This window comes from Pan paniscus, chromosome 9, assembly GCF_029289425.2.
Source record: "Pan paniscus chromosome 9, NHGRI_mPanPan1-v2.0_pri, whole genome shotgun sequence".
NCBI classification, from domain to species: domain Eukaryota; kingdom Metazoa; phylum Chordata; class Mammalia; order Primates; family Hominidae; genus Pan; species Pan paniscus.
Genome location: NC_073258.2, coordinates 95,896,068 through 95,919,260, shown reverse-complemented (window position 1 = coordinate 95,919,260; position 23,193 = coordinate 95,896,068). Strand labels below are relative to the sequence as shown.

Sequence of the window (23,193 nt, the reverse complement as noted above, 5' to 3'; positions counted from 1 at the left end):
CTCTGCACTAGCTCTTTATATATAATGGATATCAGCTCTTTGCTGGATATGAGTAATACAATATCAGTTCACACTCCTTGGTTTGTCATTTCTCTCTTTTTTTCATATCTTTTGATGAACAGAAATCCCTCTTTATTTCTAATAGTAAAATATTATTTAAAATAGCTAACATACCTGGTGACTATAACATGGCAAACACTGTTCGGTTTACTCTTGGTACAATAAATCATTTAATTCTTATGACCTATAAGAAAATTCTTACCTCTAATTTTCAGATGACAGAACTGAGTCATTGAGACATTAAGTCACTTGTTCAAGGCGGTAGAGCTTGACTGTTAGAGTCAAATATTTAAATGACAACCCCCAAAATGATGCCTTAAAACAAAAAAAAGACTTCTCCCTTATCAAACTGTAATATTTGAGCTGATATCAACAGTACCTCTAAGCACAGATACTGAGACCAGACACAGATACGTGTACAGTTGACCCTGGAACAATGAGGGGGTTCAGGGTGCTGAATCCCTGTGCAGTTGAAACTCCTCAAATACTTTTGACTCCTCCCAAAACTGAACTACTAAGAGCCTGCTGTTGACTGGAAGTCTTACAGATATCAACGGTTGATTAACACAGATTTTGTATGTGACATGTACTAAATACTGGATTCTTACAGTAAAGAAAACTAGAGAAAAGAAAATGTTTTTAAGAAAATCATAAGGAGGAGAAAATGTGTTTACTATACTGTACTATATTTATGGATACCTTAACCGTTTACAAGATGAATAGCCTGTCTGAAATGGCTGGCAACCTCACTGCGGACCTCAATGTACACTACACATCAAGCAATTCAACATTTTCTTATACTGTCGTGACTTTTCTCTGCTTCCTGGGAACATTTCCAGCATCACTAGTGGCACTTCGTCTGGGCCCCATAGTAGTATTCAAGCTTTAGGATATTGCCGTAAACATGATACTCAAGAGATCACTTTTTACTGTGATAGACAATTTACCAGAGAGAAAAAAATTGCTCAGGCAGAGATGAGCATCTCTGCAGCATTTTAAGAGTATACTCACCACACGAGCTCACTGCAATGGCAAAAGGAAGAGGCTACAAAATTCTTAAAATAATACAGTATTACTATAGTTAATTTTATGCAGTTATGATTTAATACTATATCTTTGCATTTGTTTACATTTATCTCAACTTCAAATGGCATTATGTATGGTCTGTGTGTGTGTGTAAATTCTGATAAATTTTAGCTTTTTGTAACAGGATTGTACATATTTTATGGTAGCAAATGTTAAAATACACTAATATCTATAAATATTTTATGCATTCATGACACACCTAATTTTTTCTTATATTTTTCAATATTTCTAGAGTACAAGATACATCTGGGAGTTTTTTCAAATTGTTCTAAATCTCCAAAAAATTTACCAATACAGTTGTGGGAAAAAAAATCCCTGTATAAGTGGACCCATGCACTTCATTTGTTCAAGGCTCAACTGTATATGTGGGAGTCTGTATATAATAAAGGTGGCTTACCAATCCCATGAAAAGCAATAGACAATTCAATAAGAGATATTGATATTGGGGGGAAAAATAAAATAGAGCTCTACCGTGCACTACTTAGAAGAGTAAATTAGTGATGGATTAAAGACTGTATAAAAGAGAACTTTAGGGCTATTTGAGAATATACTGAAAAATGTGTTTATGAATTCAAGGTGGGAAAATTATCTTAAAGAAGAGCCAAAAGCACAAACCACGATGAAAATTTCTGACATATTTAACTCATTCCAGTGTAATGATGACATAAAAAATTGAGACAAGATACAGGCTGGAAGAACAGTTTTGTCATATGTAAAATGGACAATGAATAAGTATCCTGAAAACTTCCACAGATCAATAAAAACAATGAGTCAACCCAAAAGAAGGGATCAAAGCCTTAGAAAAGGCAACTCAAAAAAAAAGGAAATCCAAATGGCCAATAAATATGAGGAGATGTACAAGATCACTAGTAATTGAGAAAATGCAATGAGACACTTTTTCTCAATTTAAATTAGAAAAAGTGAAACGATCTGACAGTGTAAAAATGGGCCAAGATATGGGGAAACCAGAACTGTCCCACTGCTAATGGAGATAGAAATTGTAGACTGACCTAGCTATTCTTAGAATAATTGAAAACAAATATCAGTATAACCAAGGAACTCTAGTTCTATGCACACAGCTGTTCAAGAAAGTGTTGTTTGACATAACAAAGATGTGGAAATAATCTACATGTCCATCAGCAGGGGAATGAATAAAATAAAAAATTACACAGGTCTATTGACTCTGTTGGAGTCACTAGGATCTATATACGTAGCAATCTGTTCAGGCCTTGTAATATTGAGTTTTTAAATAGGTAGCAGGTGGAAGAGAAGTTGTTAAAACCAAACCTGACATATCATCTTGGCTCTGTAGACTTCCAACTATAAACATGAAGAATATGCATCGAACTCATAATTGTTATTTCTCAGAAATGAAGAGAAGCCTTCAGAAATGAAGGAACAAAGGTCATGGGAGAGGACAAAGATGGCTCTATACTTGCTTTTAGATAATTTTCATTATTAATGTTCCTTGATTTTCCAAAACAAAACAGTACAGAATAGCAAAAGCTTATGATTGGACATGGGCAAACAGCTAGATATGGGCAAATTTTACAAAGAAGAGTGACCCAAATTGAGATTGTCAGATGAAGTAACATAGAATTCTAATTGCAATTGCTTGAAGAAGCCCTGCACAGCCACCCCTAACTCCCTGAACTTTCCAGAAGACTAATTCAGAAGCAAGTTTAGCTGTACTATTGCTTGCTCTTATTTGGCAAGAGAATGTAAAATATTTATGAAAGTAGCTGAATAGAAACAGGAGGACAATAGGAGTAATATTTTCTACAAGTTATTTGTGTGTTTATGTTTCTTTTCTTTTACTATCCAAGATTTTTTTTAATGATAGCCATTCCAGGGCATCTATCTGCCTAGGATAAGATTGTGATGCTGCTGAAGATAACAAGCAGAAATTCAGTTCTCACATTCCAAGTTGGAACGTGAGCCAAGCTACCATCTCCAGAAATTGTCAGAATCCCTTTCTTTCCTGCACTTTTATGTCCACAATCCAACTTCATCACCTAATTTTAGCAACCTCCAATTCTCACCTGGAATATAGGAGCGAGAAAGTCTCATTTTCCACTGAAAGATGAGTGGAAGTCGTTGGTGGAAGTAGTCATCCAGATGCTAACTTGATGGAGCTGACCCAAGGAACTAAAGAAACTTCTCCAACAGATTTTTATCAAAATCTCTGTGTTTAGCCTCACTTTTACTTCCAACTCTGGAGGTACCTGGTGTCACAAAATCTTGATTCCTTTTGGTTCTGCCTTGGGGATTCCATTGCCCTCCAGGTTTTCTCTCTGCCAGCCTAGCATTCAGCTTTCCAGTGTTTCTTAAGATGGTTCCCACTTTTCCAGCTGCTCCTGTCTTGTCTCCTGTTCAGTTTTCTCCAGTTTAAAATACACGCAATAAAAATGCATACACCATAGGTCTCCACATCAGTGACTTTTAACATTCATATACACCCATGTAATCATCACCCAAAAGGAGATGTAGAACATTCCCATGGCCCCATCACATTCTCTCATGCCAGGAGCTTTCCAGTCAATCCCTGCTTCCCACCAGAGGCAATCACGTTCTAAACTCGATGACCACAGCTTACTTTGGTCTATATTTGCAATGAGTATGAATGAAAATATACAATAGGTTTTCACTTTGGATCTGGCTTGTTTTCCAAATCTGATGTTTGTAAGATCCAGCTATTCCTGTTGCATATACCAGCAATACATTCCTTTTTGTTGCTGAATAATATTCAATAAGCTACAAGTTTTAATAAGCTATGAGTTTTTCTATTTATATATTCAGAGATATATGAATTATCCACAGTTCATGATTCTTATAAAATGTGTAGGTATTTAGGAGGAGAACTGCTATGGATTGATGAGTGCTTAAGCTTATAGAACATTGACAAACGGTTTTTCAAAGGGGCTGTATGATGGTACATTCGCAGTAGCAATGCATGTGAGAGTCAGTTGCTCTGGAAATGGAACTGTTTCTTTCAGAGCCAGAGCGCATGGTTCTAGTAAATCGAGGTGTAAAACTGGGACTGATCCATCATGCCAAAGATCAGATGTTTGCTTCTTGTCCTTGTGACTTCTGGTGTTCAAAGTGGCATGTTTTCAATGGGGGTCACAACAATAGTTCCATACATTGGAAGCTGAGATTCTATCTCATGGCCATTTCTATCTCTTCACATCCCTAAATAACCATGCAAAGAAGGATTATAATTTCTCAGCAGGGGGACCAATCTTTATTCTCTCAAGGAAATTATGCCTTTGAAACACAAAGAAACCTAAAGTACAATTGCAGGTCAGGTCCACTACAGAGCAGACTCTAAGACTTCAGCACCAAGATCTTTAGAGTGCCTTTGGGATCAATATCTGACTAAGGGAGGTATAGGAAGCAGGTTTGAGCACAGAGAAAAGTTGATCTGTGGTTTATGCCCAAAGATAGTCAGCCGATCCTTCAGGGACTCTGGAGCTCAAATGGCCTCAGGATTGTCCTGAGTTCAGCAGAGATGGCCAAGCTTTATGCTCCAGCACTGAGCAGTCATTGGATGTGGGCTACACTCGGAAGAGACATGGCCTTGGGTAAGGCAGCTCTCTGCAGCTGAAGGCTGTCTGCCTCCTGCATTCCAGGGCCAATGAGGCTTTTTCCTATCACATAAAAATTGATTCCTTGGTCACACAAGGTGTACTGTAGGTCCAGCAGTTCTCTAGGGCTTCTCCCTTCCAGTGAATCCAGTATGCTTTCATCTTGTGGTTCCACCATCTCAGTATTAGCTTTAGCCCCTTTTCAGCCAGGCAACTCACTCCATCTTCCTGTGTGCCTGGAGACTCTGCGTTCAGCCTCTCAGCTTGAATTTTATAAAGAATAAACTTCCATCTCTTATTACATTAGAAATGACAAAGTTGTCTGAATGAGTGAGATAGGCAAGAAAATTTATGTTTTTCTGTTCTTTATTGAGAAGTTCAGGCAAGCACCAATTGTTTTTTACTTTAGCCCTCAAATTGCCTGGTGCTTCAACTTTGGAGCCTTAATAACATTCTGTAAGGGCAGTTAAGCAAGAGTAGTACTAAGGGGAGGGGTGGCTTGCTTCTCTGAATGTTTCCTTCTACATCCAAAACTATCACCTTCAATTTCAAAAATAAGTTTTGAATTTGTCCACTTCTGTGCATTTGCAATATGAACAATTGAGTCTAGGCAACTGTCACTCTCACTTTTAGATGGTCTGTTTCTCCTTCTGGCACATTCTCCACAGAGCAACTAAACTGATTGTTTAAATGTATAAATCACATCTTCACTGCTGTTTTACACTTCCAGTGCCTTCTCAATTCAAGTTGATAGACTACCCAATAATGCAATTAACATAAGTCACAGGGCCTAAGTGGTCTGATCTCCGCCTCTTCTTCTTCTATGTGCCCCAGATATAAATAAGCCTCTATCGTATTGCTGGAAAAACAAACTCACCAAGTTCTATATTAGGCCTATTGCACTTACAGTTCCCTGCAGGTGGAAAATCCCAGTATGGACCTTCTTATTTTTCTCAGTTGGGGCCCCAGAAGATCTCCTATTCTCTGAAGCCTTCCTGGACCAGCGGCTTGGCCAGCCTCTGCCCATTCTGCCCTGTCGTCCAATCCTGCTTTAGTTCCTACACAACACACATTCCTGACTGAAACTGTCTTATTCACTTGTTTGGGGGTTTATTTATTAGGCTGAGTCAATGAATTACCAGTGTGAAATATGCACACAGCTTGGAGCCTGGGAGAGAAGAGAGTCAGATGATGGCACTTTTATCCTAGGGCTGCTCATCTTTCCCAGCAACTTGGGTCCTGCTATTTGGCTGAGTGCCAGGCTGGTCCTACCAAGCTATCCTCAAAGCATAACTGCAACCCAGTGCTCCCACACAGCCAGACAGCCAGAACCTCATAACCATATGCTGAGCTCACTCACCACCACAAAATGTAACCAGCCCATAAAATATTCATAAGTGTTGCCTGAAATGTTCTCAAATAACTGTGAAGAAAAATGCATGGAGAATAACCTCTTCCTGCAATGTTTTTGAAATTACAATATTAGAAAGAAAGTCAGATTTTACATGTTGGTGACCTTTAATATATTTGTGAACAAATACTGGCGATATCACATTGTAAATATCTCAATGACTTAGAAATATGATGCTTTTTTTTCTGACTCTATTGACCTAATTGGCCATAAAAGGCTAGTTTTGCAAGAAGGGGAGAGTTGAGGGAGGGAGGGAGAGATAAGGGAAGAAGACTGAAGGGGAACCACACTCCAAATTCTTCAGAGGTTCAGCAGCCTCTAGAGTTGGTCCAGAGTTTGGGACACTGGGGTAGATGAGCTCTCGGCAAACCCAGGAAGACCTCGTTCTCAGAGATACTCATGTCCAGTGGATGAAATCTCAGCTGGTGACGCAGAAGTAGAAGTCTCAAGATAGTACAGTGTCTGAGAGGATGAAGAAAGTATAGTGAATTTGGTAACCACCTTGCACTCAGCAGTGCCCGGGGCCTCACCACAGGAGCTAAGCACTGGGAGGCACTGCAATTTTAGTGGCCTGAAAATTTGCGAAAATTCTGAGTTGTAAATGTGACCAATCTCAGGAAGCCCCCACAGAGCAGAGCAGTGGGATATAAAAGCTGACCATGGGCACAGGGGCGGGGCTCCAGCAGCACCCAGAATCCTTGGCAGGATGCTGGATCCTGGGCTCAGTGGTACAGGCCTATCCATCAAAGCTGCGTCTGTAGGCAGAGGCTTAGGTTCAGGGCCTGGAGGTGTGCAGTCTGTGACCACCAAAAGGCACCTCCTGGCCAGATGGAGCCTGGAGGATTGGCTTCTGAACCCCCAGTTACAAAGGATAAGGACCACAACCACATCTACCAGTTGAAAGGTTCAGACCAAGGTTGACAAAGCCAGGGTGGGCAGTGGGTCCAAGCTAAGGTCCTGGGCTAGGAAGCATCACTGCAGGCTAAATTGGCCACAGGAACACTGGGCACAGAAATGTGAGGCAACAGGCACCACAGCTGGAGGTCATAGGCTGAGTGGGTCATGGCCCTGGTGACACAGGTGGTGCCTCAGTCCAGAGAGCCCTCTCAGGCACTTGGATCTTCTACGAGGTGGGCATCTCCAGGCTGGCTTGTGCCCTGGATTCCATGGGGTCTGCAACTAATCCCTCTTGCCTGGGTTTCCACAGCTCATAGCACTTGGGTTGCAGGATGCCCATGACAGCATCCAGGGAAAAGATCACAATGGCTTCCTCACCACTGCACTGAGGCCACTTTGCTTATCACATGGTGGCAAAATTCATGGCCTCCTTGAAATTGAAGCCATGGCTGAAGTCAGCATGGTGGCCATAGGGAAGCCATTTAGATATTTAGCCCCCTCCTTGAGTTTTCCCTGCATTCAGCCTTATCAACTACAACTACAACAAAATAAATTTTGTCTCTTCCCTTCCATTAATTATAGCTCTAAAAATTTTTGCAGTGGTTAACAGCACTAATTCCATAAATTATTGACTGAAATGCCTCAAATACCTCACATTAAGGAAAATGCTGGCTTGGGTCTAAAATAGCTAACTAGTAGATAGAGAATTTTTGAATTTTATTTTAAGGAAGGATTCATTGCTTCCTTGTGGGTGTGTGTAAAACAAGACTGTTGAATTATATCAAATGCCTATCAACATCTATAAACATGATCATATAACTTTTCTTCTGGTTGTATTTACAGGATAAATTATATTTCTAGATTTCCTTCTTTAACCCATCACTGCCTTCCTGCAATAAACCCCATGTAGTCATTGTATGTCATTCTTTTAATTTATTTAGATTCTCTTAGCTAATATTTAAGTTAAAATTTTTACATTGATGTTCATCAATAAGTTTTGTCCATCATTTTCTCTCATTCTGTAATTCATCAGGATTTTCTGTCAATGATGTGCTTATTTTAAGGCTTGAATTTTTTCTCATTTTAAAGGCCTATTTATACTTGAAATAAAATTTTCACACAATTCCTCTGTGAAATTGTCTAATCCTTGGCATTTTTGAAGAGTCAGATCTTCCGCCATCTTTCTGTATTTCATACACAGAAATTTATGTCTTAAACTTCCTATGTAGTAAGTTAATTTTTCTTAAAAAATCCATATCATTGGAGCTTTATGTTGATTTATTATTTTACAGTTATTCTGACTCATTTTCTATGTATATGCATATCAATTCCTTCTTGCTAATTTCATATAATTGATCTTTTCCTAACTTGTAAATCAGAAGCTTAATCCAGTTAATTTTATTATTTGAATGTGATGAAGAAAATAATTAAGGCTGCAAGTTTTCCCCTCAGCACTATTCTAAATGAATCTCATATATTCCTTTTTGTATGTTATTAAGTTTTAAATTTGAAAACACTACAGTAAATGTTTATTGTATTCCAGGCATTGGCATTAACAAATTACTATATTCACTCATAGAACTGTCAACTAAACACATGAGGTAGGTGCTATCTCCATTTTACATTGAGGAAACTGAGTCATTAAGTAATTTTCAAGGTCACACTAGCTGGTAAGAGAAGCTGGAATTCAAAATCAGGCTATCTTGCTCTACAGTTCATATTCTTAATAGATATTTATTGTTTTGTGGAAATTTGGCTTTTATGATTTGTGCTTCCCTCAAATCTAAGATCCATTCAATAAAAAAAATTTAACCTACCAGGAAAAGGACCTTACATTTTCTGACTTTCAAAAATATTTCAAATTTTATTGCATGATAATTCAGAATGTTTGAATTTTTTTCATTTTGTTTAAAGAAGATATTGATATTTTCTATTCACACTGATATATTGTCAAATTTTGTGATTGATTCTTTGGCAGGATAGATTGTCAAGGACCTGACATATACTTGGGATGCAGTGACCGTGGTGACCATAGAGCCAATACAATAAGCCTTAGCAGTCATATTGTAACTGAGCTCACTCAAGCAAAGCTATCTTTAGTAGGGACTTTCCCTTCCAGAGAGCGTGCACATTTTGATTTTACCTGTCCTCAAACTGATCTTTTGCTCATTACAATAGTAAAAAACACACCCATGGGTGGAGATTTAAGATGCTAATGAGACATGGGATGTATGAATAAGCATGTACAGCTACTGTATATGTACAGAAGACCATCAGGACCTGCTTACTAGTAACACCTGTTACCACCTCCTTATGAATAACCATGTAAAACTCCCATAATGGGGGTTTCTCCAGCAATAATCAATGCTGTCTCACCCTAACAAGCAGCCCTCCCTGAATTCCTTCCCTCTCAGTGTGTACAGTCTATTCTGCACTTAACTTTCAAAATATTATTTTTCTTTCACAATAAATTACTCTATGCTGTTCTTCTTTTGCTGTATGTCTCTTGTTTAATTTATTTTAAACTAAGAAGAACCAGAGGTATCACAATAGCTGTCAACAGCACCTGAAGAGAGGAAGTATTTTCTATCATCTGGTTTGTCAATTCTACCTTATTGTTAATGTTGTCTAAGTTTTTCATATCCTTAGGTTTCTCTATTTTTTCTGGCTTGGATGAATAAGGTGGCTATATTAGTTCATTCTCACTTTGCTATAAAGAATATACCCAGGTAATTTATAAAGAAAAGAGGTTTAATTGGCTCACAGGTCTTCAGACTGTACAGGAAGCATAGCAGTGTCTGGTTTGGGGGAGGACTCAGGAAACCTACAATCATGATGGAAGGCAAAGGGGAAGTAGGCACATCTTTCATGGTGGGAGCAGGAGGAAGGCCGGGGGGAGGTACTACACACTTTTAAACAACAAGATCTTGTGAGAACTCTATCACAAGAACAGCACTAGGGGGATGGTGCTGAACCATTCATGAGAAACCACCACTACAAGCCAATCACCTCCCACCAGAGCCCATCTCCAAAACTGAGGATTTCAATTCTACGTGAGATTTGAGTAGGGACACAGATCCAAACCATATCAATCCTCCCCTGGCCCCCTCCTAAATCTCATGCCCTTCTCACACTGCAACATATAATCATGCCTTCTCAAATGTTCCCCAAAGTCTTAACTCATTTCAGCATTAACGGAAATGTCCAAAGTCCAAAGTCTCATCTGAGACAAGGCAAATCCCTTCTGACTATAAGCCTGTAAAATCAAAAACAAGTTAATTACTTCCAAGATAGAGTGGGGGTACAGGCATTGGGTAAAGACTCCTGTTCCAAAAGGGAGAAATCGGCCAAAAGAAAGAAGCTAGAGACCCCAAGCAAGTCTGAAACCTAGCAGGGCAGACATTAAATCGTATACTTCCAAAATAGGCTCCTTGGACTCCATGTCTCATATCCAGAGCACAATAGTGCATGGTGTGTACTCCCAAGGACTTGCATAGCTGTGCTCCTGTGTCTTTGCAGGGTTCAGCCCCTGCAGCTGCTCTCATGGGCTTGTGTTAAGTGCCTGCAGCTTTTCCAGAAGTAGGGTGGAAACTGCTGGTTGGTCTACCATTCAGGGATCTGGAGGAGAGTGATCCTTTTCTCACAACTCTGCTAGGCAGTACCCAGTGGGGACTCCGTGTGGGGGTTCCAACCTCACATTTCTGCTCTGTACCACTATAGTGGAGGTTCTCTGTGAGACCCTTGCCCCTGCAGCAGACTCCTGCCTGCACATGCAGGCTTTTCCATACATCCTCTGAAATCTAAGCAGAAGCTCTCAACCCTCAATTCTAGCATTCTGTGCACCCTTGGACTTAACACCACGTGGAAGCCTCCAAGGCTTATGGCTTTCACACTCTGAAGCAATGGTCTGAGCTCTGCCTGGGCCCCTTGAGCCACAGCTAGAGCTGGAGCAACTGGGATGCAGGCAGCAGTGTCCACAGGCTGTACAGGACAGCAGGGCTCTAAGCATGGTCCACAAAACCATTCTGTCCTCCTAGACATCCAGGCTTGTGATGGGAAGCATTGCCACGAAGGTCTCTGATATGCCTTCAAGATGTTTTTCTTAATATTTTGGCTATTAATACTTTCCTTCCTTTTAGTGATGTAAATTTCTGCAGCCAGCTTGAATTCCTCCCCTAAAAATGTGCTTTTCTGCTACATGGCCAGGCTGCAAATTTCTTAAACTTTTACATTTTGCTGCCCTTTTGTACTTTGCTTCACTGGAACTGGATATAAGTTCCACTTTCAGGTCATTTCTTTGTTCATGAATGTGAGCCTACGCTGTTAGAAGCAGACAGGCCAGATCTTAAACTCTTTGCTGCTTAAAAATTCCTTCTGCCAGATACCCTAAATCATCACTCTCAAGTTCAAAGTTCCACAGATCCTTAGAAAGGGGCACAGTGCAGCCAACCTCTTGGCTAACACATAACAGAAGTAAACTTTGCTCCAGTTCTCAATAAATTCTTCTTCTCAATCTGAGACCTACTCACACTGGAATTCATTTTCCATATCACTATCATGATTTTGGTCACAACAATATAACAAGTGTCTAGGAAGTTCCAAACTTTCCCTCAACCTCCTATAGTCTTCTGGGCCCTCCACACTCTTCCAACCTCTGCTGATTACCCAATTCCAAAGCCACTTCTACATTTTCAGAAATCTTTGTAACAATTACTATTCCTGGTACCAATTTGCTGTATCAGTTCGTTCTCTCATTGCTGTAAGAAAAATACTTGAGATTGGGTAATTTATGTAGAACAGTTTTATTTGGGTCATGGTTCTGAAGGCTATACAGAAAGCATAGAAGCTTCTGCTTCTGGAGAGGCCTCAGGAAATTTACAATCATGGCAGAAGATGAAGGAGAAGCAGGCACATCTTATAAGTCTGGAGCCGAAAGAAGAAAGATGAGGGGGAGGTGCTACACACTTTATTTATTTATTTATTTATTTATTTATTTATTTATTTATTTTGAGGTGGAGTCTCACTCTGTCACCCAGGCTGGAGTGCAGTGGCATGATCTTGGCTCACTGCAACCTCCACCTTCCAGGTCCAAGTGATTCTCCCACCTCAGCATCCCAAGTAGCTGGGATTACAGGTGCCCACCACCATGCCCAGCTAATTTTTGTATTTTTAGTAGAGATGGGTTTTCACCATGTTGGCCAAGCCAGTATAAAACTCCTGACCTCAGGTGATTCGCCCGCCTCAGCCTCCCAAAGTGCTGGGATTATAGGCATGAGCCACCACACCCAGCCATGCTACAGACTTTTAAACAATGAGATCTTGTGAGAATTCTAATGGGAGAACAACACCAGGGTGATGGTGCAAAACAGTTCACGAGAAACTGCCCCCATGATCCAATCACCTCCCACCAGGCCCTAAATCCAACACTGGGGATTACAGTTCCACATGAGATTTAAACCATGTCAGTGACTTCAATGTGCCTGTGTTTAATAAGTCTCTTTCTGTTTTATGTAAGTCATACTTTATCAAACTTACTTCAATATTCATGACTGCTGCATTGTGAAATTTAGCCTTTTACATTGAAGAGAAGTCTTCTATGTATCTTTGGTCTTCATTCAGCTTAGACTGATATTAAGATCTGTGACTCTACTTTTATGTTTGTTCTTTCCTAGGTATACTTTTGCCATTCCTTTATCTCAATCACTTTTCTTCATCACTTTTTTTGATACATCTTTTATATAATTCTAATATTAAAAACATGTATTAAGGATTTTTTTTCTTTGCAGATACACACTAGAGATAGCAAATTTAATACATATCAAAAACATTACAAAATATCTCTGGGGCCATGAATGGCTAGCAAACTCAGTTGGTCTACAGGTCTAGTTTTGTGCATGTACAGTGGATGGTGGCCTGGGGTGGAGTGCATGTTGCAGTTGAAGGATTGTGAGAAGCCCCAAAACTCCCTGAGGATGTAGCAATGTCCAGTGGAATCCAGGGCCAGAGAAACAGAGGACCAAATGGAAGGTAAAAATGAGGGATTCAGTGAGATTCTCAGCATCATCCAATGTGAGTCCAAATTACTGTGGGATCTGGACCCATAGCACTGTAAGGGAGGTATCCTGAGGGCACAAAAGCAACAAGTGCTGTCTGTGGCATCTGGCCATGGTGAAGTCCACAGGCACAATGATTAGGAGGAGACAGTGAGTCCCTGAGAGATATTACAACATCCTACGGCAACCTTTGGGGTGGGGAATTCAATGACCTCTGGGAGCCCTGGTTGTCACAATTGGAGACAGCATCTGGGGGCCTTGGAAATTCGTCAGTTATTGGAGGTAAAGAATCTTCACTGTGGAGAGGCCCAGGCCAGAATTGTGCTTGGCAGGAATCTTCTCTGATTCCTGGGGTTGGGATAAGAAGTAGATATCACTTGACATTTGACACCATATTCAATGGCCATGGGTCCAGATGATTGATCATGCATTGGAGGAAAATATCTCCAAATTCAGTGGCATATCTCTGTCTGGCTTTAACCCCAGCAGATGAGTCAGGGGCCCAGGAGATCCTGGAAAACTTAGTTGGGACCGGAACCCTAGAGGCATAAGAATGGTCCATTGCTACAACCTTGGCCAGATTCACCGGGGATTTCCAGTCTCCACCAGTGTCCCTGGACAATGTAATCAAAGGCACAGTGACACTGGGAGGAGTCATAGGGACAACAAGAGGAAGACTACTAGCAGTGCTGTCGAGGGATAACAGGCAGGGGCCAGGGTGCATGGGTTCATCAGGATCCAGTGGGGGCCCCAGGGGTTGAAGATCAGGGGCACAACAGCAGCCAGAAGCCTTTGTAAAATGCGGAAGGCCACTGCTCAAAGGTGCGGGTTTGTCTGTCAAAGCTTCATCGTCGAACTGGAGCTGAGGTTTGCGGCCTGGAGCTCTGCTCCCTGTCCCCACTGAGAGGCGCCTCTTAGCTGCAGACTGAACAATTGTCTCCTCAGTCCCCAGTTCTCGAGGACGACGACCACGGCCTCGACCACGACCTCGACCACGACCACAGCCATGACAAGGACCCCACCTTCCAGTGGAAGGGGGAAGAACCCAGGCTGACGTCTCCAGGGTTTGGATTGCAGATCCAGGCACAGCATCAGTACCACCGCCCTTTGGGTTGTAACAGAGTCTTGGGGCCGCAGTCCGTGTGGGACAGCTGGTTATGTGGTTCCGGAGATGCCTCAGGCCCAGAGCAGCTCTCCTAAGTGCTATGTCCTCCCTCCAGTTGCTCGGCTCTTGGCTTTCTGCAACCCTGGGCTCCATGTAATCCACAACAGTCAAGTCTTGCCTGTGTTTCCAGAGCTCATAGCTCTCTGGTTGCAGGATGCGCACGAAGGCATCCATGGAAAAGGTCACTCTCGCCTCCCCACAGCTACACTGTGAAGCCACTTTACCATAATCAATCCATCGTGGAGTGGCAAAGTTGATGGCCTCTGCGCAGTTGAAGCCGTGATTGAAGCCAGCATGGTAGCCATAGGGAAAGGTCACCATGAACTCTCCAGCCTCCTGAGTCATGCGATTGAAGGGGATCCCATTCTTTTTGAGAACTGTAGGCGAGATGAGGGCCACCTTGTGCCGCAGGAAGCCCTCACAGCACCGGGAATTGCCTGGGAAGAGCTCCCTGGCCAGGCATTCCAGGCGCTGACCATGTTCTGGGGGCACCACGTACCAAGTTTTGGGGTCCCCAAAGTGCAGGTAGTTGATGCTGTAAAGGTCCATGTCCTCCGTGTGCCAAGCAAACGTGGTCTTCCACATGCCAAAGTACAGGTAGGGTGTGTTGACACCCTCGATGACAACCCCACATTCCTGCTCCAGCAGGTCCAGAATTGTTCCCAGGTGTCCTAGGTTCCATTGTTTAGTGCTTTCTTCAAATAAGGAGCCGCTGATATCAGCAGCATAAATTGGTGGATTACCGGGGTGGCTCTTCCAGTATCGTTGCTCCAAATCTGCAAAATTATGGTGTGGCGGAGTCTGATATTTTTTACTGTTTGCCAAGCGGCGATACTTCCCCACGGTCATGGCTTTCTTCTTTTTATGGTATTGAGTAAACACACCTGCCTGCCCAGAGGTCACCTGCTGGAGGGGAGTGGCTACTAAGATGTCTTCGATATCATCATAAGTCTTTCTGGCTTTCCATTCCTTGGGTGGAATTACCTTGGCGAGGCCAGCTTGGTGTGCGCCTTGGGCCTCCATGTAAGCAACATATTTGTTGAAATCTGTAAATTCTTCCATGGTTGGGTAAAACGTCATGATGGTATGACTCGTGTTCTGGGGACTGGAGTGCACAGACTTCATGGCTGCACACAAGAAGAGCTGACTCCCAAGTTCTTCGGTGTCCTCTAAATGCCTGAGAGTGCTGGGGAGGAATTTCTTTTCTCTGCTTTGTTTTTTCAAAATACTTTGGTTTATCTGTGAGGGAGTAATTCACACTTGAACTTTTGAACAAGTGAGATCTTTCAGAGGCTTCTGACTTCCCAGGGGGACTCTGCTGTAGTCAGTATTTTTTTGTCCAAAGAAAATAGAATATGTCCCAGTGGGGCAGGCGCCCCAGCTGGAGTCCCAGCTCCACCTGCAGCTCTGTGAGTTTCCTCAGTTGGGGGTGTCACTGTGAGGCTTCTCTTGATTCTCAGGCTTGGGTGCCCCAGTTGCTGGTAACTCCACTGTACCCGGGCGTCTCTTCTAGGAAATCAAATCAGTAAACCTAAGCAACAACACAAAATACAGAATATTTGAAGATACATGTATAACCAGACAAAAGAAATACTCAGCTAGTATTAAGCTAAACTAAAGGGTATGCTGTGTTAACATCAGGATATAAGGTCAAATAATAAAACAGAAAAAGAGCAGCATCTAATCAAACTAAGAGCAAAAATGATCAAGTTTGCAAAGCAATGAATTAAGCAATCCACTCAAGAAACTGGATGCATTAACATCAAAGGAAACAATGAAAATAAAGACACAAGCAGAAACCATTGCAAAAGGAAACAGAACCTCCAATAGGAATGATGACAAAAAGCTAAAACTTGACTTTTCAAAAAGATGGTGAGAAGTAAAAAGCCACAGGCATGAAGAGAAAAGAAAATACAAATGAAACAATTGAGATAACTTAGGGGGCATAGCTAAAAATCTTGCTGAGATGTTTTAAAAATTTTAACTGAAACTTACGAGCAACTTGAGTGAGAATAATTTTCTCAGTAGGACAAATATCAAAAAGTGCTCCAACAGAGAAATAAAATGACCTAACTTCCACCAAAAACTCACAAGTCCTGATGAAAATACTCCAGGACCCAGAGAGAAGGTTTCCTCTTGATAGCTGAACTCCAAATGCAGCCCCACGTTGCAAAGACCCTGGCTTTATACCTGGGCGGCATCCTAACCCAATCAGTGCCCAGCTAATGTAATCACTGGGCTGGGTCCAGATTAGGCATCCCACCCGTTTGTGCCCCTCCCTTTTGTTTTACATTTAAATCCTATAACAATGCTAAGTGATTAAAAGTCAAGTTATGGGAACAGGGAATCTAAATAAATACTAAAAGAAACCGAGGGTAACAACGTTAATATCCAGTGTATATATAAGATTCAAGAGGGACATTTTATAGTTAACGAAAAAAAATTCATAGGAAAATATTATAGGAATGAACTTTATGCACCTAACCACACAACAGTGACACACTGAAGCCAAGACTGAGAGTTGTTGTAAGGTCAAATAGTAAAATCTGCAATCGTGCTGGGAGTTGTGTGTGTGTGTGTGTTTAACATTATCCTTTCAGAAACCAATAAGGTAGAGCAGAAAATTAATGTTTAGTAATATGTACAAGCTTAAGAACTTTGAGGATAGAGATTGTAACAATTAAAAACCAAATGTGAAATGCTTTTCGGTACATAGGTAACATTTATAATAGATAAATTTACCAATATAGGACTACAAAGTAAATATCAAATAAAAATTATATTAAATGAATATACTGGCCAAAATGAAATGAAATTGAAAGTCAACAATACAAAACCTGAATCCAAATTTATTTGAATCCATATTTATTTGAAAATTAATATGCACATTTCTAAAATCCTATTGATCTTCACGTTGAACTCAAGCAGTGAGTAAAAACAAAATGGAACAAAATTCTGCAGAAGAAAATGAAAGATAGAAGTAATGATAGAAAGATAAAAGGGAAAATGTATACTAAAAGGTGATTAATAAAACTAAAATCTGATAGTTTTTTAAAGAAAAAATACATAAGTGGAAGTATTGATAAAGAACACTTTCTAGACCTGGGCAAGTAATATACAGAAAGAGCCCAAAGCATTTGTAGCCATGGAAAATAAAAACTCCGTAAATACACACAATAAAAAATGCGGTTACTTCCAGTGGGACAGAAGGAAAACAATTCCCAATGGCCAAATCTCCAACAAATTGAGCAAGAAAATATGTAAATTGAATTATAATCCAAAATATGAAATAAATATCTATGAGTTCATACTGATATAAATTAAAGATTAAGTAAACAAACAGCTGAGAAGTGACAAAGCTCTCTTTCCTAAGAATTCTAAACAAATTAAATTAATTAAAATATTGTCTATTTTGAAAATGTTATGACCCTATATAAATATACATAAAATTGTGTTTTATGTATTTTCATGTATTTTTTGTGTGGCATTTCCCTCATCTATGTTCTTCTGTGCAGCTGTACTTTGTCTTGTTTCCTTGCTGTAATTTATTCAATGGTATAAATGTTTGCGTTTTTAATGGGTATTTAGTTCCTTTCTACTTTTGACCTCTTACAAAAAATGTTGCTCTGAAAATGCTTGGACATGGATAGCGCTTGGGGCTCACATGTACTCCTGTCTATGAATAGATATCTTGGTCACAGAAGGCAGTCAGGCCTCCATATCCTCTGGGTTCAGCAGCAGTGGATTCAACCAACCGAGGATCAAATGCATTCATAAAAAGAAAGAAACGGTGAAAAATAATGGTACAATAAAAACAACAAAAAATAGAGTAAACAACTACTTGCCTGGCATGCTAACCCAAGATTGAGCTTTCTAGAATTTAGTAAGATGGTTCTTACTTTTCTAGCTGCCCTTGTCTTGTCTCCTATTTGCTTTTCTCCAGTTTAAGATACAGGTAGTAAAACACATAGATCTTAGGTCTCCACTTTAGTGAGTTTTAAAAATTATATACACCCATGTAATCAACACATAAAAGATGTAGAACATTAGCACAGCCCCATAGGATTCTCGCAGGACAGAAGCTTTCCAGCCAATCCCAACTCGCCACTAGAGGCAACCACTTTCTAAGTTCTATGATTACAGGGGAGTATGGCCTGATTTGGGAATGAATAGGAATGGAATCATACAGTAAGTATTCACTTGGATTTTGCTACTTTTCCCATATGGGATGTTTGTGAGATCATCTATCCTGTTGCATGCACCAACAGTTCACTCCTTTCAATTGATGAATAATATTTTAATACACTATAGTTTTTCTACTCATCTTTTCAGAGATATATGGATTGTTCACAGTTCTTCATTCTTACCAGTTGGGCAGATACCTAGAAGGAGATTTGCCAGAGACAAAATGAGTGTGCAAGTTTATAGAAGACTGACACAGTTTTCAAAGGGGCTGTATGATGTCATATTCCCACTAGCAATGCATGTGAGAAACCATTGCTCTGGACATGAGACTGTTCCTCTCAGAGCCAGAGTTCATGGTTCCGGTAAATCCAGGCATAAAACAGGGACTCAATCATCATGCCAATGTAAGATGTTTGCTTTTTGTCCTCATGACTTCTGGTGTTCAAAGGAACATGTTTTCAATGGAGTCACAACAATAATGCCATACATAGGAAGCTGAGATTCCCAAGTGGCCATTTCAATCTCCTCACATCACTGAATAACCATGCAAAGAAGGAATATAATTTCAGCAGGGTGGTGATTGATCTTTATTCTCTCAAGGAAATATGCCATTTAAACACAAAGAAACCTAAAGTACACTTGCAGGTCAGGTTTACTACAGAGCATACTCTAAGATGTCAGCACCAAGATCTTTCTTAAAGAGTGTCCTTGGGATCTGTATCTGAGAAAGGGAGGAGGGGGAAGCAGGTGTGTGAGCACAGGGAAATGTTGATCTGTGGGTTAGGGCCAAAGATAGGCAGCCGATCCTGCAGGGAGCTCTGGAGCTCAAATGGCTTTGCAGGTTGTCCTGGGTTGAGCAGAGATGGTGAAGCTTTATCTTCCACTACCGGGAAGTCATGGGATGTCAGCCGAATTGGGAAGAGGCATGGCCTTGGGTGAGGCAGCTCTCTGCAGCTGAAGGCTGTCTGCCAACTGCAGTCCAGAGGTAGTGAGGCTTTTACCTATCACATAAAAGTTTATTCCTTGGTCATGCAAGATGTGCTGTGGGTCCAGCAGCTCTCTAGGGCTACTCCCTTCCTGTGAATGCAGCATGCTTTCATCTTGTGATTCCACCATGTCAGTGTTAGCTTTAACCTCATTTCCGCCAGGCATCTCACTCCATCCTCCTCTGTGCCTGGAGTCTCTGAGTTCATCTCTCAGGTTGAATTTTCCAAAGAATAAACTTCCTTCTCTTGTTACATTAGGAAAGACAAAGTTGCCAGAATGAATGGAAGAGGCAGGAAGGTATGGGTTTTTCCGCTGTTTATTGAAAACTTTAGAGAAGCACAAATTTCTGATTATTCTAACTTTAAAATTTCCTACTGAAATGCTGATAGGGGAAGAAAAGAAGGGTCCTATTACGGATAGTACTTAACGAGCAAGGTGGCTTTCTTCTCAGAATGTTTCTTTCTGTATGAAAACTATCATTTTCAATTTCCAAAATATGTTCCGTCCACTTTTGTGCACTTCCTTTTTGTTGCTGGTTTTAAAGACAGAGTCTGGCTCTGTCACCCAGGCTAGATTGCAGTGCTGCAATCATGGCTGACTGCAACTTTGACCTCCCAGGCTCAAGTGATCCTCCTCTCTCAGCCTCCTGAGTAGCTGGGAATACGGGCATGTGCCACCACACCCAGGTAATTTTTTTTTTAACTTTCTTCTGCAGAAACTGAGTTTCACTATGTTGATGAGGCTGGCTATGCAATTTCAAAACTAACAATTAAGCCTAAGCAACTGTCACTCTCACTTGTATTATAAATGGTCAAACTGCTTCTCCTACTTGCAAACTCTCCATAGAGCCACTAAGCTGATTATTTAAATGTGTCAATCACATCTTGTCAACTGCTGTTTTAAGCTTCTGATGCCTTCTCACTTCAAGTTGAAGGAACACCAAATAATGCATTTAACTTGAAACATGAAGCTCTACATGTTCTGTCCCCAGACTCTCTCCCTTCCCCTCTCTGCCCGAGACACAAGTAAGCTTCTTTTGTATTCCTGGAAAAAGAAAATCACTAATTTCCATGGTAGGTCTATTGTACTTGCTGTTCCCTGCAAGTGGAAAATTCTGCTCTGGACTTTCCGTTTGGTCAACTAGGTCTCAAAAAAGGTCTCCTGCTCTGTGAATCCATCCGGAACCCGCAGCTCAGGCAGCCCCTGCCCATTCTTCTCTGTCATCTAATCCTGTTTTAGTTTCTGCACAGCACACATTGCTGATAAAAACTGTCTTGCTTACTTAGTGAGGACTTGTTTATTGGACTGAGCCAATGAATTAACAATGTCAAATAACCCACAGCTTTGAAAAGCCAGTGGAATTTCGCTGTTTTGGCTTGTGTTTTTGTCTTATCTAAAGCTTGCCCAATAAAGAATGTTCACCTTTCAGAAAAAAGCATCTCTACATTTTCTATTTTTAAAACCAATTTCTAGTTTTATTGCATGGTATTGATTTTTTCTTTTTCTTTTGATAAATTATTGATGTTTTGTTTTCATCCTAATATATTGTCTAATTTTGTGAATCATTCATTAGCACTTGAAAAAGGTGAGTATTCTCTGTTACCAGGTGCATACATTGTACCTTGTTAAGCTTGTTTGTTTTCTATATCTGTATATGTGTCCATTTCTTTTCTGTCCTCAACACACTAAAGTGACTTAAATTCTCTGGTTTTTCAAACACTACTCCAACTTGTTTCTTACCAACTATAATTTTTCCTTAATCAAACTCACATGGGTTCTAAGCTAGATCTCAACCTTCTGGCCCTAAGCCTGCACCATGTCCTCATGGAGCTTGTTCTGAGGAGGAAAGGAGGAGGGAAATGAGACTTTACCAGGACTTTCTTCTCCACCTCTGTGGTACAATCCTCTCTGGACCCTGCAGCCCATGCCCGCCCCTCCCAATTTCCTCCTAGAAACACAAGCCCCAGCACGGAAAACTCCCTGGGTAACCCTCTCCCAAGTACTGCCTGAGCCCAGCACAGGGGCCTGGGACACCCACCTCTGGATTCTCTGGGCAAGCGCTCACCCTACGTGGATACAGTCAGGACTTTGGCAGCCTCTGAGACCAGAAAGCCAGGAAGAAGGAAGCCCACTAGAAGCAGTGCCCACTACCCACCCACGCTCGCTCTGAGAGAAGCACACAAACTTTGCACTGCCCGTCCTGTGCCAGGTAAAGGGATCCCGTGAGCTTCAGTGCATGTACAGTGCTGGCTGTGAGCTTGGCAAGAGCTTCCTGGCTCCACACAGCCACCTGGTCACCATGCCCAGCTTCCCACAGAGCCACATGGTACCCATAGTGAGTTACCACTAGCAGGAATAAAAAGATGTGGAGCACACCTTTCCCCAGGCTCTAACTGACTATTTGAAGAATGAAAATTCTGTTTCAAAGCCACGGAGACATCCATGATAAGGGGATATTGAAAGAAACTCTAGACTCCTAAACCTGGGACATAGGATAGAACTGAGAGATCCATGAATTCTCCCCCATAGTAATAAATGTTGGTGTGCATATAGTTGGTAGAGAAGTACAAGGTATGTTGCTGTCAGAAGTTTCCCCAAATTCATGAGAAGTGACACAATTAACTTTTAATCTAACATTTTAATTGTGTTTAAATTTAATTTAATTACAATTTTTGAAATTAAGATGATATTAAAAACTAATTTACTACAGATATATATCAGATCTCCAGTCAAGGCAGATGCAAAGGCATATTAATGATGTCCAAGGAAGAATATGGAACTTCTAAAAGATGATTAAAATGGTTTTACCAGGGACTCACACAGATACTTTTATACCAGTGTTCATAACAGCAGCATGCACATAGCCAAAAGGAGGAAACAACCCAAGTGTCAATCCATGGATGATTGGAATAAGCAAAATGTGGTGTATACATATGATGCAATATTATTCAACCTTGAAAATGAAGGAAATTCTGACACATGCTGCAACATGGATGCACCTTGAGGACACCATGCTAAGTGAAACAACTAGAAATAAAAAGATATTATATCATTGCACTTATATGAAATACCTAAAATTTATTCATTTTATGTTAAGATCTACCACCCCTCTTTTCTTTTGCTTGCATTTTCCTTGATCTAGTTTTGCCCATTCTTTTTTTTTTCAATCATTCTGAATCACTTAGCTTTAGGTTTATCTCTTCTATAATAGTGATTTTAAAATATGTTTTCAGGATATTCCTTTCTTTACTTGGTAGATACACACTAGGAAAAATTAATAAACAGCAGACAGGCTCTGGTAGCCTTGGGTATATATTAGTTCTTCAAGGTAAAAGAGACTGAGACAATCCCAGGCTCAAATTGTGCTTGGGTGGAGCCTTCTTTGGCTAGTAGGGTTAGGTTATGGTCAGAGGGACAGCCACATTTGGCAATATATTCAGTAGCCATGGGTTCAAAGGATTAAGATAATGTATCAGAGGCACATAGCTCCAAATTCAGAGGTGCAGCACTGTCTTGCTTCAGCCCCAGGAGATGAGTCAGGGCCCAGCATATTCTGACAACATCAGTTGGGGCCAAGACCCCAGAGGTATAAGAATGGTCCATTGCTACAACCTCAGCCAGGTTCAAGGGGCCTTGCACTCTCCAGCAGCATCTCTGGAGAATCTTCTCAGCATCATAATGATGTTGGGAGGAATCAGTGGAACATAGTCAGGGTGGTTCAGTGTCATGCTGTCTGGGGATGTCAGATACGCACACATCAAA

The 23,193-nt window shown here is 40.9% G+C and overlaps 1 protein-coding gene across 1 annotated transcript; it reads right to left on the bottom strand.

Moving 5' to 3' along the window:
- Nucleotides 1-13,467: 13,467 nt before the first annotated feature.
- KDM4F (lysine demethylase 4F) lies at nucleotides 13,468-15,384 on the bottom strand. Its single transcript, XM_003828428.4, has one exon. The coding sequence runs from the start codon at nucleotides 15,382-15,384 to the stop codon at nucleotides 13,468-13,470; it is 1,917 nt and encodes a 638-aa protein (XP_003828476.4).
- Between the last annotated feature and the right edge of the window lie 7,809 nt (nucleotides 15,385-23,193).